The 17,112-nt window shown below is 49.5% G+C and overlaps 1 protein-coding gene across 1 annotated transcript in view; it reads left to right on the top strand.

The window, feature by feature from the left end:
- The window catches only part of Ttc28 (tetratricopeptide repeat domain 28), a 407,017-nt gene that overhangs the window by 293,831 nt on the left and 96,074 nt on the right, over window positions 1-17,112 (top strand). The window contains exon 6 of the mRNA XM_032886506.1: window positions 10,050-10,557. Within this exon, the coding sequence (XP_032742397.1) occupies window positions 10,050-10,557 (508 nt within the window). The remainder of the gene's footprint in view (window positions 1-10,049; window positions 10,558-17,112) is intronic.

The raw sequence follows: 17,112 nt of genomic DNA, 5'->3' as shown, positions 1-17,112 counted from the left end.
ACACGGAAAAGCAGATCCCCTGGAACTGGAATTAGCCGCCCTGTGGGTGCTGGAATTGAACCAAGGTCCTTTGGAAAGCAGTCAGTGCTCTTAACCACCGAGCTGGGGGTAACATCTCTACCTTGTGGTAGTCCCTGTGGACTAGTGTGTGCTTTTCATGGTCTAATGTCTGGGTCAGGAAGGGCCTCGGTTGCTTGAGTAAGCTCCCTGTCTTCGTTTAACTGCAGCCCCTCCCCTGCCCCTCCAGCGGCACATTGAGAGGTTCTTGTTGTTGGTGAAGCATAGTCTGCCGACCCTTGGCGAGCAGTGCACACCAGACCCAGAAAAGGATGCTCTCACAGTGCCGGGCTCCGCTGCTTGGGCACAGGTACAGTTATTAAGAAAGGGAATAGTGTCTGTCACTACATTAACACCAGCAGTGCCTCAGTGGTAACGGTAGTCTCTGTCGGATCATCTCACGCTCACGTGCACAAAACCAACACCAAAGGGAGTCCCACCAACTGGCTGAGGGCAGCAGGCGGAGGAGCAGGAAGGATAAGGAGAAACCCCAGCCTCGTGCAGGCAGACCAGCTGTTTCTAACCACGGGGAACACAACCTGAGCTTGAGGGGCTGCAGGATGGGTCAAGCCATTCTCACCGTGGAGGGTGCAGAGCCAACCTCCATGACTTTCGGTGCGTCCTGAATGTGTGCTGAGCAATTGCTGTGTGTCAATCATCCTGCAAGACTCCGAGTGACAGAGATGGCCAGGACAAATGCTGTGTTCCACTGAGTCTCATGTTCCTTTGCATATCTCATTTCTTACTGTGTTAAGTTGAAAATACTAGTCATCTTTAGACCAGCCAGGGCCACAGAGAGAGGCCCTGCCTCAGAGATGCCAAAAACTGGACACGTCTTTTTTTTTTTTTTTTTTTTTTACAGTAGAAAATATTTTCTCTGAAATTTAGCACTCATAAACAAGCATACCATCAAAAATATTTTAAAGTAACATGACAAATAATTGGATTTAACCTGTAATTAGAAAAATGATCTAGCCAGGCAGTGGTGGGGCACGCACGCCTTTAATCCCACCACCTAGGAGGCAGAAGCAGGCAAATCTCTGAGTGTGAGGCCAGCCTGGTCTATAGTGTGAGTTCCAGGACAGCCTGGGCTACACAGAGAAACCCTGTCTTGCAAACCAAAACAAACAAAAGGAAATGTATCTAACGATATAACCTGTTTAAGGTCATCCTACAGGCTTTATGGTAAGCGAAAATAAAACAAGCTTAGAGTCTAAATTAAAACTTTAATTAATATTTACTGACATGTCTATGTTCAACCATCAGACCTGTGTACAGTATCTTATTCCTCTGGAGATTTCCAAAAAAAAAAAAATGAGTATTTATGTGTTTGTATGCCAAGTAACTTATGTGCCAGAGAAATAATGACAATTGTCACACCGAGGAAATGACAGTTTTCAGATGTTTCAGTTGGCATAAGAAAGAGGGCAGGACCACACTGATTAGGTACGTTTACCCTTTACATGTTCGAAGCATTTAAACTAATATAAGCACATGACATTAAAATTAGTTAATTTGCTCATTTCCATTGGTGTTTATTCCGTAGCACGACAGTTCACAGCGACTGAACACACCCTGTGAACCTGGCACAATCCCGAGACCTTTAAATGTGAGGTTATCATTGTCCCACGAAGTGGGTGTCACTTTCCTATTTTTATGTAAAGAAGCAGAGTGAGCTTTGCAGGGGAATGTGTGTCCCGTCAGGATGAGAGTCGGGGCCCAGGAAGCACACGGCTCCGTGCCCATCCTAGATGGCTCAGCTCACAGAACTAGCAGTTGTGTAAAAAGCTCGATTAAAGCTGTCAGAACTTAACTTTGTCACTAAACAGCCGTGAGTATTTTAGAGAACGAGACAATGAATTTTAAATATTAATATCTCAAACCTCACTTGTTAATACTGTCACATTATTTCTTTTAAAAAGTATATTTAAATCTGCCCGGCAGCGGTGCCGCACACCTTTAATCTCGGCACTCAGGAGGCAGGCGGATCTCTAAGTACAGGGCCAGCCTGCGCTACGGAGCGAGTATGCTGCAACAGCCAGACCTTCAATTACTCAGATCCACGTTCTTTCAGCTAGTATGGCTAGGTGACACCTGAAACTAGTAGAGGGGTGGTGTACAAATAAAGTCTCTTCTGTCTCTGAAACCCTCTCGTCTCTTGCTGGCATGTGGGTCATCATCCCTCCCTACAGGGAAAGAGGGTGAGTCTGCCACATTGAGCACTCAGAGAGCTGAGGTTGCCCGCCTTTGCTCCCCAGCATCCGGAAGCTGTGCGTCTCACAGGGTCTCGGCCACTGTTACAACCCAGCCTTTCTAGTGGGAGAGCGTGGTAATGGTCCTTCATGGATGGAAGCAGAAGTTCTCGGTTGTTTAATTCCAAAACATCTCTCTGGATCCTTGAGGGTCCTTTTCCACCCAATTTACAGGTCTCCTGTTATCCACAGCATCTGCACACAAGCTGTCCCTTCGCGGGACACTCGTGTACACGTGTGTTTTCCATCTGTCTTCCTCCACATTCCTCCTCCTATCTCACCCCACCAAAGCCAGGTTTTATGACTCAGTGTAAATACTGCCTTCGGAGGGCGATCCGTTACGTTCCAACCCCTACAAAACAGCGTTTTATAGCCACTGAAGTGCAGGGTGTCTGGCAGCGATGGCATGGAACCGAAAACATCACGCTCCAGAGAACTTTGTCATGGGAAGCTCCTCCGAGACAGGGCTATCTGGTGTCTACCCCCTCACTCTAGTCCCTGGCAGCCACTACAGCTCCCGGTGCCGGCTCTGACGGTGACCGTGGTGTAGAGCTACAGAGAATAGCTGCTCGGTCCTCCTGGCCTAGCCTGACCACAGAGGCAGCTACAGTGAGAGCGAGGGAGCGGAAGCTCTTAGGAACAGGGAGGTGACACCAGGAGTCAGGTCCTCTCTGCTGCTTCAGAAGTTGTCAGCTCTCAGCCGCCGCACAAATGATGCGTGGCGTCAAGTTTACACAGGGCATCAAGTTTTCTAAAGATGAAATCATTATAAATTCTGGCAGTTTTCTGGTATAATTAAAACGTCTACTGGGAAACCCCTGGGAAACCAGATGCAGTTTTACTATTTCTAGAGCCGACAGTGGCAGTGTTTCTTGCCAGCTTCCGTATCTTATGACCTATAAATTGCTCTTAATAGCTAATCTGTCATCCAGGCTTCTCACATCAGAAAGCTTGTTTCCTTATTAATCTGTTCATTTGCATCTGCAAAGGACATTTACAAATCCTTCGTTTGAAAACATTGCCATATAATGCCGGCCATTATAAATAATTCATCACCTGTGATAGAAGCTCTTACGCCTAGGTAATAGATCTTTGTGACATTATATTATTCCTTCAACCCTAATATAATTTGGATAAAAATAATTTTTATGAAAGTCCTCTGGCTGCCGGGTTACCATGGAGAGGCTGTAACTATTACTAATGACCCCGTAAGTGCAGCGTATAGACTCAAACCAGCTATTGTGCCAGGAAGGCAGTCAGATCCGCATGCTGTTTATACAATAATTGTGTAAAACTCCTCCAAGCCGGGGTTTAGGGTTTGGGACCGTCTGGTTCGACCAACTATGAATAAACCTGACGCCGGTCATGGGCCATGGACGGCCTGAAAATGACCATCAGTCTCACGCACCTCCGTTTACATGGCCCAGCTTAGCTTAGCTTCCCCTGTCCGAGGCTGTTTGCTCATAATTCTCCGAGACCCCATCTAGGAAGCGTTTTAACTCAGACCCTTAGATTTTAAGTGCTTGTCCTGTTCCATTACTTTGTCTACTTTCCTCCAGGAAGCATGTGTAGAACCGGAGCAGGGTGTGAAAGGGAGCCACCATGCTAGATGTGGGGTTTCGGGTCAGCTCGCTGGCTGAAGCCAGGGCACTGGATACGTACTTTTATATTCTACCTGGCTATTAAAAGGGAGGCTTGTGGTCTGACCACCAGTTTTCCAGTGGCACAAAAGAGGGAAGGATGGTATTGCTAGCTCGTCGCTTCCTTTAGAACAAAGCCACAGACGGCAGCCACCTGGCAGAGGCTCTAAATTCTGGGCAGGTTTTGCCATGGAGTAGTCATTGGGTGGATTCATGGGCACTGATGGGGGGAGGTGACGGTGACTCTTCATAAGACTCACTTCCCCGCCCCGGGTGCTGACTCAGTGTGGCTGCTCAAGTCTTAATGTATTCGTAAGTAAGATGTGCGTGTCATTTAAGCCGTAGCCCAGAAGAATGGGAGTCAGCCTACAGGCTTGTACCTTGGTAGCTATGGATTCTCCCAGAGTAGACCCATGACCTGGAGAAGCCCGGCTGATCCTTCACCTAGATTCACACAAGGTTGAAAAGATTAGCTAAGGCTGCTTTAGGTGCCCGGTTCCTCTCAAAGGTGGTTTTCCTATAAAAAGGACTAAAGTTCCATTGCAGAAGTTCACGCAGCTGGCATGCAGCTGGGCAGACAGACAGTTTTCATAGCTGGCTCTCACAAAGACGTCTCAGAGAGTAACGTTACTAATCTATGCTCAGAGTATTAGGATTGGCGGGTCACGAGGTAATAAGCAGTCCCGGTACCTCAGCGGCTTAAAGCAGAGCTTCCTTTCTTGTGCCCTCTCCGTGTCCATTGCGGATGAGCCAGGGGTCTTGTACATGCTGACATGCTTCCTCCTTGCAGACCAGTTCAGGTGGAACCATTTGTAGCAAGGGAAGAAAGGGTGTGGTGATGTGTGCCCTGCTCTTACAATCGCCCGCCGTTTCCCAGGAGACAAGCACCGCCACCTCCAGTCATCACACAGGCAGGGGAGAGTGCCCCAAGGGCTGCCCTCTGTCAGTACTCAGACTGCACCAAACCACAAGCGGGTGCCATTTTAGTTAGCATTATTCTCCTCCTCCTATGGCTCTCCCTCCTGTGTAGGGCAGTACAGATGCCACCGCCACACGTGCTGGGCCTTCCGTGCAGAGCCTGAACTGTGGATGCCACGACAGGAATTGCCGTGTGTGTCCCTGCCCGCCTGGCAGTATCATTAATACTTTTAGGAAGGCACACCTCCGCGCACACAGATTTGCCTTGTCACGTGTCGGGTTCGACATGGCGATCAGATGAAGCTGCGTGTGGGGCAAGCCTCGGATTGTCCACCCTAGGTACAGACTCACCCAACCCGCTCTCCCAGGCTCAACACACACATCTTCATGCCTCTGTGTGGGCTGTTTCTGTTTCCTGGAACGACCCACCCACCCCAGCGGGGGAAAGCTTTATGTATTTACTTATTAATTTACTTACTATTTATTTATACCAATGAATGAATGGCCTTATTTCAGAGCAGAAAACTGAGGAAAGAGAGTTCGCACGCAGTCACCTCCTACTTCCCCTTCACTGACATCTGACGGGCCTGTATCTCATAAGTGATGAGCTGACGTTGATATATTGTTAGCCGAAGCTGACATTTACAGTAGGGTTCACTCTGCGTTATAAACGTAAATGTCACGTATCTGCTGTTGTATCACGCAGAACGGTCTCAGTGCCCTAAAATCCCTGTGCTCCACCTGATGTGCCACCACTCACTGTCTGTCCCCTGGAACTTCCTGGTCCTGAATGAACGCAGGCAGAAAGGAGCCGTTTCGGGCTGGCCTCTTTGACCCATGCCCACATCTCTGGTTTCACCTGTGCCTTGTTGTGGCTTTACAGACAAACAGTTTAGCCTCACACGGCCGCATAAATGCCACCGTTAACCATTAACTGTTTGAAAGCCTTTGGCTGTGCTGTTTTGGTTTGGAGGTAAGGCCTTGTGAACTCAAGCTATTAATTCTCGTGCGCCGGCCACCTAAGGGCTGGAATCACGGGGCTGTGATTTGGGAGCTTGAGGGCCAGAGGAAATGGAACCTGACTGGAAGAAGCGGGTCACTGGGGTGGGGGTGACTCCCACTTCCTGCTCCCTCTCTCTGCTCCTTGACTCCAGATGTAGTGTGCCCTCACCATGGCGTTTCCCTCAAACCCACATCTCCTCGAACCTTGAGCCAAAACTAATCCTTCCTTCCTCCAGCTGCACGTGTCAGGTGTTCGTCCGTCGCAGCCACAGGACAGGTGGCATAGCCGTCCCTAAGACAGGGGCAGCTGTTGGGGCAGATATTTGCAGAGCAGTAATCTGGGCACTGCCTGCTGCTTGTGACGGGAACGGTGCTACCTGCGTCAGGGTCCAGCTGCTTCTGCTGTCTTGGTGGCTGTGGGGACGACGGGGTTTTGTGACATGTGAGTCTCCTGGCCCTCTTTTACCACGTCTCTGAAATTACTAATACTAAATATGTTGGACTTAAAAAGAAACGAAAACCTGTAAGTTTAAGTGTGAGCCAAGCCCTGACCTTCCCAAGCCTTACAAAGTATTAATATGTCCGTCTCACTGCGGTGGGGTGGGGGAGGGGCTGCCCGGGGCTCATCAACGTTCTGTGGTACAAACATCATAAGCTTCACGGTTTGCTGTGCGAATCTCTGTATGTCTGATTCCAGAGCCTGTCCTCCTCTGTGTTACTGTGTTCCTTTCCCGGGCTTTGGTACTTAACTGAGGACCCAGGGTTCATGAGCTGTCAGGGAATACCTCATACATGTGGATTTAGGTGGTAAAAGGGAAAAGAATCAATATTTCTGCGACTAACTGCAAATACAATCCCCATTTCCCCAAGTACGTGCAATTAATCAATTGGCAAGCACACCGAATATTCCTCAGGTAACCGCGCGAAATATAACCACGATGAAAAATGCACACAGTAAGGGAAACACGTGCGAGACGGGAGGAAACGCGTGCGTCATCAGAACCGTGTTTAGCGTTCGTGTCACCAGCGCGGTTCTAGTTCTCAAACTGAAAACCCTTGAAAACGGGTTGACGCGTGAATAAATTCCCAGCTCCAGCTCCAGCCTCATGGAGCTTGTCAGGGTGACAGGGTGGCTGGCCACAGTGCCGGAGCCCGTAGCTGGGAGCTGTGCTTTGGCAAAAAACACCACTCATCTCCACCACGTAGGAAGAGAAAAACCATTGTCTTCTTCTGCCAAATAGTTTGTTAGTGATGCTTTCTGTATGTGTTTTAGCATTCAGATACAGATGTTCCCAGATGTGCCCTCTGTGGGAAGCAGCTGCTGCTTTTCTGGCACAGAAGCTGCAGAGAGATCAATACACAAAGGCAGCACAAGCCTCAGTACAAACGCAGCGCCTGTGTGCCGTGGGCCCCGAGTTCCCAGGCGACGGGGCCGCCGCACCCCCCTTAATAACCTGAAACGGTTCAGATTTACCCTTATTCTTCAGGAGTAGAGACAAAGACAAGTGATTAATTTCAAACACACTTGGCTGATAAATACCATCACATGTTCTTTGCCCAGGGACTGTACAACACTAGATTTTTTTTTTCCTGTGAAACTGATAGGAATATAGATGTTCAGTCACGACTACTGATGTTTGCGGCGGCTGCCTGGTGACAGCCCAGCCCCAAGTGGCTTAGGGTCATCAGTGCCACGCACCTTGGCTGTCAGTTCACAGAGCACTGCACCATTGCCCTGTTGGACCCCAGCCCAGCCCTTCCAAGTGTGTACCATGTTGTTCTGAGCACCATTTTTTTTTTTTTTAATAAATCCAGAAGACGGGATGAGGAAGTCGAGTGACTCTGATGCTTAGCCTTGTGCCTTTGCTGAGCCATGATGAATGTTCTCACCACATAGTGCTACCTGGAGATGTGTGCAGGTAGGGCACCTGCCTGGCAGCTCTGTGCACTTAGGAGACGGGCAGGGAAGGGCTGACACTCCATCCTCCTTCCCCACACCCTGGAGGGAGGCGCCTGGTTGCTCCTCTCCCCATGCCCAGAGAGCCTCAGCGAGGGAGCTCCCGTGTCTTACTGGCATTTAGAGAAATGAAGAAGCAGAAACAGAAGCGCAGATCTCTGGGCCCTCGTTTGGAGTTGCCATAAACCAGAAGTTTCCAAGCACAGTGGCACCTGGGGTGTTGTGCCTGCCCGAGCCTTATAAATCTGTCTGTGCAGTGTTCAAGGGCTCATTGCCTCCAACCAGATCTATTCTGTGAAGCTAGCTAGTGAATTATTTATGGATTACACATTTGACAGGGGCTCGGGGCTACATTTGAAAACACTCAGCTCCCGGCTTGTTGCTGTGGAAGGCAGAAATGTCTGTCTGGAAACCAGGGCTCAGAGCTATTCAGTTGCTACGAGTCCCAGAGATAGGGTCCCCGAATAGCTGAGCTCAGTGTATCTGGTCCTGTGCTGCTGCCTGGTTTCCCACAAAGGGGCCTGTGCGTCCTACCACGAGGACAGCAGGCCGTAGTAGCTGAGAGTCTGAGCACTGGCCTCAAGAGTGAGGTTTACATAGAAAGGAAGCCCACAGAGGAGGGGAGAGAAAAGGGAACCCAGGACCTGCAGCAATGAAGAAAAGATTGCGTGGGTGAGCGCTGGTGCTGTTGGAGCAGAGCAGTAGAAAGACCTCTGTAGCAGCCTCCTCTGTCCCCCAGAGGCTCAGAGTGGCAACCGTTTCCCTGTGACATCACTGCTGCCTCAGTCAGGGTCCAGCTGGCTCAGAACAAAACACACCCGGAATGGTCTCTGCTCCCACTCCTCTGTCAGAACGCATGTGTTCATAAAGGCACCTTAAAACAGCTCACTTTGCAAAACACACCACTCGAGAGCACCGTGAAAATGGTCTCAGCCCTGTCAGCACGAACTGCTACCTCAGGAAAGCAAAGAAAACAGGGAGGCACACCACTCACGCCTGTGAAATATTAATAAAAGCCTTCGGACGTGCGCAGACAGAACACAGACGTCTGATAAAGGAAGGCCCCTCAGCCCCTGGCCCCTGTGACCAGGGTCACTCCTTCATGTCACAGAGGTGGAAGCAACATGAAGGGAAGGGCCCACATGCCAAACGGCTGCAGGCAGGCATGTAATGAGTCAAGAGGAGAGAAGCAGGGGAGGGAAGCCCCAGCACTACTCCCCCTTTATATCTCTGCACACGCGTCTGCCACACGCACCCGGTGGGAGGTGAAAAGCCTACAGCCTCTTCTTTGATTCTCTGCTTTTCCATCTGCTTTGAGACTGTGTGGTGCACTGTACTGGCACGGAGCCGTTTTCAACTAAGACCTCTGATTTCAGTCTCTTCCTTTCTCCTGTGGTGGGGACTGGACTCAGGGCCCTGCGCCTGCTAGGCTGCACCGCCAGTCCCATTAGGGCCTTGAAGATTCGATGTAGATGGCTGGTGTGCAGTGTGTGGGGTCCCGGCAGGTAGTCCTTCTCTGTCCTGAGAAGCCATTGCTCAGAGACCCCGGAAGTTAAAGGAAAGCTGGTTCTTCGGGAGCAGGAGGAGCATGGGCCAGCCAAGCCGGGCCTGCCATTCTGAGGTGGTGACTGGATTCCTCCTTTGATTCTGACCCAGGTCTAAGCCACACATCACCTGAGGGAGCAGGATAAGAGGACAGAGGGTCCTGGCTCCCAGGATTATAAGTCATGGAGGAAAGTATCCCCCTCAGTGCCTGCCATTGGCCTTGGGAGAGAGATGTACAGGGGCACAGAGCCCCATGTGAACTGTCAAACACCCTGTGCTCTGGGCACAGAGCCACAGGGGTCCTCCAGCGCCCCATGCTGATCATTCCTAAGAGATGTGGGTACCCTCTGACGTTCTGTCAATCCTGTCAATCGCAGGGGCTGGTGGGTATTAACAGGGCTGCAATAACAGTGACCGTTAGGGATCTCAGACGAAAGCTCCCTGAAACACCACCAGTTTCTGTGGGATCCACTTCAGCATGCCACTGCTTACGAAGCCATTGTCTTTTGTTAGCAACTCGCTGTGGGATGTGCTTTGTATGTGTTCTGCGTGGGTCTGTGGCCTCCTGACAGAAGACCACTGAGAGCTGGGTTGACCATTTCTAGGTTTTACCTGCCGAAACAAACCAAAGCCGTTTTGTGATGTGTACTCACTCCCCGCCTTGTCTCTCCTCTCCAGGCAGCGTCGTCAGCCCTGAGCAGTCTGGGTCATGTGTACACAGCCATCGGAGACTATCCCAACGCTCTGGCCAGCCATAAGCAGTGCGTCCTCCTCGCTAAGCAGTCCAAAGATGACCTCTCTGAAGCCCGAGAGCTCGGGAACATGGGAGCCGTGTACATCGCCATGGGTGACTTTGAGAACGCCGTGCAGTGCCACGAGCAGCACCTGCGGATAGCCAAGGACCTGGGGAGCAAGCGCGAGGAGGCCCGTGCCTACAGCAACCTGGGCAGTGCCTACCACTACCGGAGGAACTTTGACAAGGCCATGTCCTACCACAACTGTGTGCTGGAGCTGGCGCGGGAGCTGACGGAGAAGCCCATTGAGATGCGAGCCTACGCGGGCTTGGGCCACGCAGCCAGGTGCATGCAGGACCTGGAGAGGGCGAGACAGTACCACGAGCAGCAGCTGAGTATTGCGGAGGACCTCAAGGACCGCGCGGCAGAGGGCCGTGCGTCCTCCAACCTGGGTAAGGGCCTGCCGTTGTGCCTAGGCTGCATGGCTGGAGCAGCCACCGTCCTTTTCGGGAGCTTGTGTGTTTTTGCTCTAAAGAATTCATTTTGTGTCTTTCCTTCAGCCATACCCCCTGAGCCTACCTACTGTAAAGCGCATTGTCTCCTCTGTGCCCTGAGAGTTAAAGCTCTTGCAGTGAAGAGAAACACACCACACCACACACACACACACACACACACACACACACACACACGCGCGCGCGCGCGCGCGCGCATGCACGCAGCCCATCCAGAGGGCAGAGCACCTCTGTAACAGAGAGAGGAGCATGGGGATGACAGACAAGAAGCTGTGCACGATTTAAGAGCCCGAGGAAAATACAATGGGGACAACTTGTGTTGGTGAATTAGTCCACAGTGTATCTTTTCCCTCATAATTACGCGTATTCAAAAATAATGTCGATAGTCTTTGTATAAATGCAGAATCATTTTGTGAAAGATCCAGAATGAAAACGCGTCTACAGTTGGTTTGGAATTCGGCTGGTGTCAGGACATTTTAATGTGGGGGCTGGTGAGAGGCACTTTTGTGAGGTCTGCGACTTGAGATTCATCAGTGTTTGGAAGCGTAGGTTGAGTTCATTGCTGAGCAGCCTTCTGACCGTTTGTGAGTTCTTGAGGCTTAGGTGGGAGGTGGGGTAAGGAAGTGACCACACCGGTACCCACATGAGCTTCAGATGCTGGCAGCGCCTCCATTCCACCAACACCATGTTAGCACCTCCCTGCCCTACCCTCCACCTCGGCTGCTTCAATCAGTATTCTTTGTAGATCCCATGCTGTGGCCGCGTGCTGTAGAGGCCTGCAGGTTCTCAGGTGGGTCTGTAGAGGCCCTCGAGACTGGAGCGAGGGTCTAGGCTTGCAGGAGGACACAATGTTGTCATCTGCTGAGTCCACACCTGAGAACTGTACCCCTGAGTCACACACCCCCCAAGTCCTGTATTTTCATTGGGGCTGTGTTCATAGTCACCTTTGACTGCATGCAGCCAGTGGGCCCCAGGTTTGTCACATCTGGAAAAGTCTGCCAAGAACGGAAGTAACAAGTTCTTGGCTCTGTTCATTCTGTCAATGATTGGTATCTACTGTGTTATTAGTCCTATGTAATTTAAGGAATGACAATACCGTAGCAGAAAGCTTTGTATGCTTGGAGAGAAAATAATACAGTTGGGAAACGATGTGCACATCAGGGCTCGTCCACTTGCCCCTGTGGCTCTGCCTCTTTTCATATCTCACAGTCGTTTATAGATTACATCATGCGTTCTTACCTGCTGACCGTCCCTAAAAGGCCACATAGTGATGCATTGCCATGAGAATCCTAGGAGGGAGAGCCTGAGGATAGGACACCCTGGCAAGCCTATCACAAAGCTTACACCCAGGCAGGCCATCCCCAGAGTTGAGGTTTGGCCCAAAATGGAGCAGCCTCCGTGGTGAAGTTCGTGTGAGAGAAAGGAGGGATTGCCACAGGTTGGTGGGTCCGAGGGTCGGCAACAGGGGTCAGAGGATGGGGCAGAATGGCGTGACGACCGTCATGGCTGTGCTGGAGCGCAGAGGCCTAGAAGTTATGACATGAGTCAGGAGAGGCACAAAGCAGGCAGAGGCCCTGGCCATTAGTGGACAAAGCCGTGTCTTGACTATGCAGATTTCCCTTCTCACACTGTATTTGCTTTGGTAAGTTGTATTTTCCAGCTTATCTGAGTCGTTCAGTCTGGGATCTAAAGTCTTTGGGAACTTCATTATCATTCTTGTATCACCAGATGTAGCCTCTTTATTACTCACTGGGGCACACACTATACCCCTTCCTCATACATAGATGGTTTTCTAGATCATTCTGGTTAGAAATTTACCAATTTTTAAAAGACATGCTCTGCTGTCCTTAGTCCTTTTGGCTGTGTTTGCTACTCCATTTGTTTCCTCTTGTGTCTTGTATAATGTTCCTCCCCCCTCACCTGAGTCCTCGTTTTGGTCCCCCAAGCTCAGAACTTAGACCACTGGCTACACCCTGTCTTGTCAGTGCAGCCAAGTAAAGAAAGGTCTTGCATTGCCTGTGAACAGTGCTCTGTCCGCCACATGATTTCTATATTACGTTTCCACTCCCATTGAAGTGGGAAAAGTTTAAGATCATTTGAGATTGTTCTTTAGTCCATTTGTTTAATTTTAAACTATGTGGGGTAGAGCTCAGTGGTCAGTCATTTGTCAACTCTGCACACGGCCCACATCTCAGTTCCTAGTACTATATAGAAAAAAATCAATAATCAAAGCACTGGGCTAGGTGAGGGAGCGCTTGGTGAGGAGCATGGGTGTAGTCATGCAAGTCTGTCACCTCAGAGCTAGGAGGACAGGTGTGCAGAGAGCAGATCCTGGGGGCTTGGCAGCTTTCTAGCCCTACTCATGAATGACTGACACGGGGGTGGGGGCCTGACATGTGCCTGGATTGGTTTCCAAATCCCCAATGAACCATATGAGATGGCAGGAGACTTGGTGCTTTCCTGTGTGCGTGTGTGCGTGTGTGTGTGTGATGGGCATGCGTGTGTGTGTGCGTGTTCGTGTGTGTGTGTGTGATGGGCATGCGTGTGTATGTGTGCATGTGTGTGGATGTGCGTGTGTGTGTGCGTGTGTGTGTGTGTGTGTGTGTGTGTGTGTGTGTGTGTGTGTGTGTGTGTGTGGATAGAACCCAGAGGTTGACACTGGGCGTTCTCGGTTGCCATCTTACAGGTATAGGCAGGCTCCCTCACTGAACCAAGACTCGCTGATCGGATCTGGTTCCTCCAGCTGTCCTGCCTGTCCTAGGGCTCTGTGCTCTGCCTCCTGACCACTGGGACGATGCTCCTGGCAGGGCTGCCATGGGTAATGAGAGTTCACACGGCACTGGGGATCCAAACTCCAGCCCTCACACACTTGTGCCCTAAACATTTTGCCCACTGATCTGTCTCCTCAGCCCTGACTTGGTAAATTTTGATATACATTTTGGTAGAATTTTTCAAACCCGTGAATAGAGGAAGAAGAAAAACAGGAAGAGAAGTGTGGTCCAGGTCTCCTGGGTACAAAGCAGAATGAATGGGTCAAGATATCAAAATAATCTGAAAAAATAACTAAAAATTGCTTACATTTTATGGAACATTAGATAAAATAATATACACACACACATACATACACATATATACAAACATACACATATATACAAACATACACATATATACAAACATACATACATACACACATATATGTACATACATACATATGTACACATATATACATATACACACATATACACACACATACATACACGTATATACATACACATATATGCATACATATACACATTCATACACACACACACACACCAACACACACACAGAGGATAGATAATCTGATAGATGCAGATTTGAAAACTGGAAGAAAGAAAATTTAAAAGTAAGCCGTATCTGGGCATATTATAATCCAGCTGCTTCCACTGGCCTCACAGGAAATCTCAGAAGCAGTCAAGGAAATAAAACAGTGTTTCCACTGAGTCTATATGAGAAACAAAGGAGGTAAAAAAAACACTGGGAAGACATTTGGCAGGGATGCAGGGTTAAAACATGGTCTTACTCTTTAACCTTGGTGGTCCTGAACTCATTACATAGTCCAGGCTAGCCTCAAACTCACAGTGATCCACCTGCCTCTGCCTCTCGAGTGCTGGGATTAAAGCTGTGCTAAAAGAAATAGTAAAATCCCCATCAACCCAGAATGCTGTATCCAGCAAAACTATTCTCAAGAACGAAGGTGAGCTGTGTGCGTGTGCCTGTGGTACCAGCACCCAGCAAGTAAGGCTCACCCAGGACTTCAGAGCAAGCCCTGCCTCAAACTCAGACAGACAGACAGACAGACAGACAGGAGAGAAACAAATTAAAAAGAGTGAAGGCAAGCACGGTGTACTTCAGGTGAACCTCTGTGAAGAGCTCATCACTGGCAGAGAACTACAAGAAATATTGAATAAAGTCTCTTACACAGACGGAAAAAATGATACCATATGGAGGCTCGGGTATTTAGGAGAGAAAGAGAGTACCAGAAATGGTAAATACATGGATAAACAAGACATTGTTTTCCTCTTAAGTAATTAAGGTGGCTGTTTAAAACAAAAATATAATACCGTATTTAAAAATAATGCAGGTACAAGTAATAGTGTGGCAGCTGCAGCATGGAGTACAGCAGGTGGGAGCAGATGCGTCTGCAAGGCTGCCAGGTATCCTTGGGTCTCACAGGGACGTTCCGGTATTAGCTCAACGTAGACTCCAAACTGTGAAGAACACTTGGAGCCTTCAGAGGAACTCCCAAGGAAAACACTGCAAAGAGGTAGAGCTACCAGGCAGGCAGAAGAGGACAAACCAGGGAGTGAGGTTATAGGAGACAGAGAAACACCAAAGGAGGGTGGCCCCAAACCCAACAGCGGATTGGTGATATTAAATATTAAAAGACAAGGCCACAAAGAAGGGCTGGAGAGAGGGCTTGGTGGTTGAGAGCACTGGCTGCTCCTGCAGAGGACTTGGGTCCAATTTCCCAGCACCCGCATGATGGCTCACAATCTGAAACTCAAGTTCCAGGGGACCAGACACCCTCTTCTGGCTTTCATGGGTACCAGGCACACACGCAGTGTACAGACACACATACAGGCAAAACACGTGTATGAAATAAAACCATTATAAAAAATAAAACCAGGGAAAATATCATTGCTTAATTCTGTCATTTGCACATAGCATATTAAGTTAAACAAACAAAAAACAAACAAGTAAATAAATAGAAACCCCGGAAACACCAAAGGAAGGAAGGGGTGGGCATATTACGGTCAGATAATGCAGACTTTAAGAGAGAGAGGCGTATCGCCGGTGATAGAAAGAGCTGAGGGAGAATTGGTGTCCGTGAAACCACTTTGTGCCTCATGAGCTCTCAGGGAAGCTGCACACTGGAGACCTGTCCTGGGTGGTCACCCACATTACCACAGCCAGTGTGCACTCGCTATTTCAAAACGAGTAACGACAACTCGAGGAAACTCGAGAGCCGCTGTTTCACGTTAAGTGTAGATTATTTCCCTTTATAATCAAATGACTTGCCGAGAGGTGTAGGGTAGGGACTTGGCAGATGGTGTGTGTGTGTTAGCCTGCGGGAGAGCCTCGGAATACAGTCTCACAGAACTGAAGAAACAAACACATCCTCATCGACGGCAGAGATTTCTTCTAAAAGGCCATTCCTAACAGTCGATCAGCACATATATTGAAAAATAAATAAAGACAGAGGTGATCTGAACAGGCAATGCCATCTGCTTGGCCTGGTGACAGCACAGTGTCATCCCTCTGTAGGAGCCCTGTAGTCTCTGACCACAGGAAGATGAGAGACCAGAATTCAGTAACAAGAGCGTGTGTGGGAAACTCCAGATTTTTAAGTTCTCTGTCACCTGGTCCACGCACCTGTGTGTAGGGGATGTGTCCCTGTCTGTGCCCATGCGAAACCAGAGGAGAATACTGAGATCCTGCTCCATCACTCTCTGCCTTGTTGCTTTAAGGCAGGGTCCCTCGCTGAACCTGCCTTTCCGTGCTTGCCTGGTGGTAGCCATATTCACAATGGCGACTGTGGCGAGAGATACTAATTAATCTTTGCTCACCAGGCAGAGGCCAGCTGAGTCCCTAACACGTTTTCTCCCCGCTGGCTCCGTGGACAGCACCAGCTCTCCTGAGCAATAGCGAATGTCGGTAGCTCTTAGAATTAACAACCAGAAAGTTTCACCGGCCATGATATCCACCTGTTACCGAACCTTGCTCATATAGATGCATGCAGCTGGCCACGTCGTGTATGAGGGACCTCAGTTTCTACCATATGGCCCAAAGTTCCCAAGATTAGCCACACGGGCAGCAGAGCCACAATGCTCCCACGGGCAAACATTCCAACAGTGCGCAGGGACCTAGATCCTCTCTCGGGCGAGCCTGATCGTTTCCTGGAGAAGCGAACTTTAAGATACATATTACATATTGCAATTTTTTAGGCTTAGAGTTTTCATTTGGTTCTTTTCTCTAACATTTCAGGTCTCGGCACTAAGAGGTTAGGTGTTCACTTGTGCTGTGTATTTTTCCGTTTACACAGGCGAGTCTAGATGTGGCGTGTGCTTTGAAAACCTTGACAGCTAAATCCATGAGAGTCATCTTGGGGCTCCACCCTATTGACTGAGTTTCCCCACCCCCTCAGTCTCGTGGATACCCACACACCGTGAGAGTTAAAGTGTAGAACTCGCTGGTTTTAGTGTGGCCATGGCTGTCAGTTGATTGCCTGTCATTTTTAGTTTCAGCACACTCTGTGTGGTAACATAGGAGTATACCACACTGCGCCGGCGATCTGCAGAAGAGCCGCCTTCTGACATATCTATCTTGACGACTCAGGCGTGATGGCGTTGCTTTCCCAGGCAGCCGACCCGACTGCAGTCAGCCTCTCCGGTCGGTGGGTGCCAGGGCAAGCCTCGCTTTGCAGCTTTTATACTCAGAGAATGCTGTACTTAG

The sequence above is a fragment of the Rattus rattus genome, chromosome 16 (assembly GCF_011064425.1).
Source record: "Rattus rattus isolate New Zealand chromosome 16, Rrattus_CSIRO_v1, whole genome shotgun sequence".
NCBI classification, from domain to species: domain Eukaryota; kingdom Metazoa; phylum Chordata; class Mammalia; order Rodentia; family Muridae; genus Rattus; species Rattus rattus.
The sequence above is the reverse complement of the archived record's forward strand: the minus strand, read 5'-3'. Positions and strand labels throughout refer to the sequence as shown.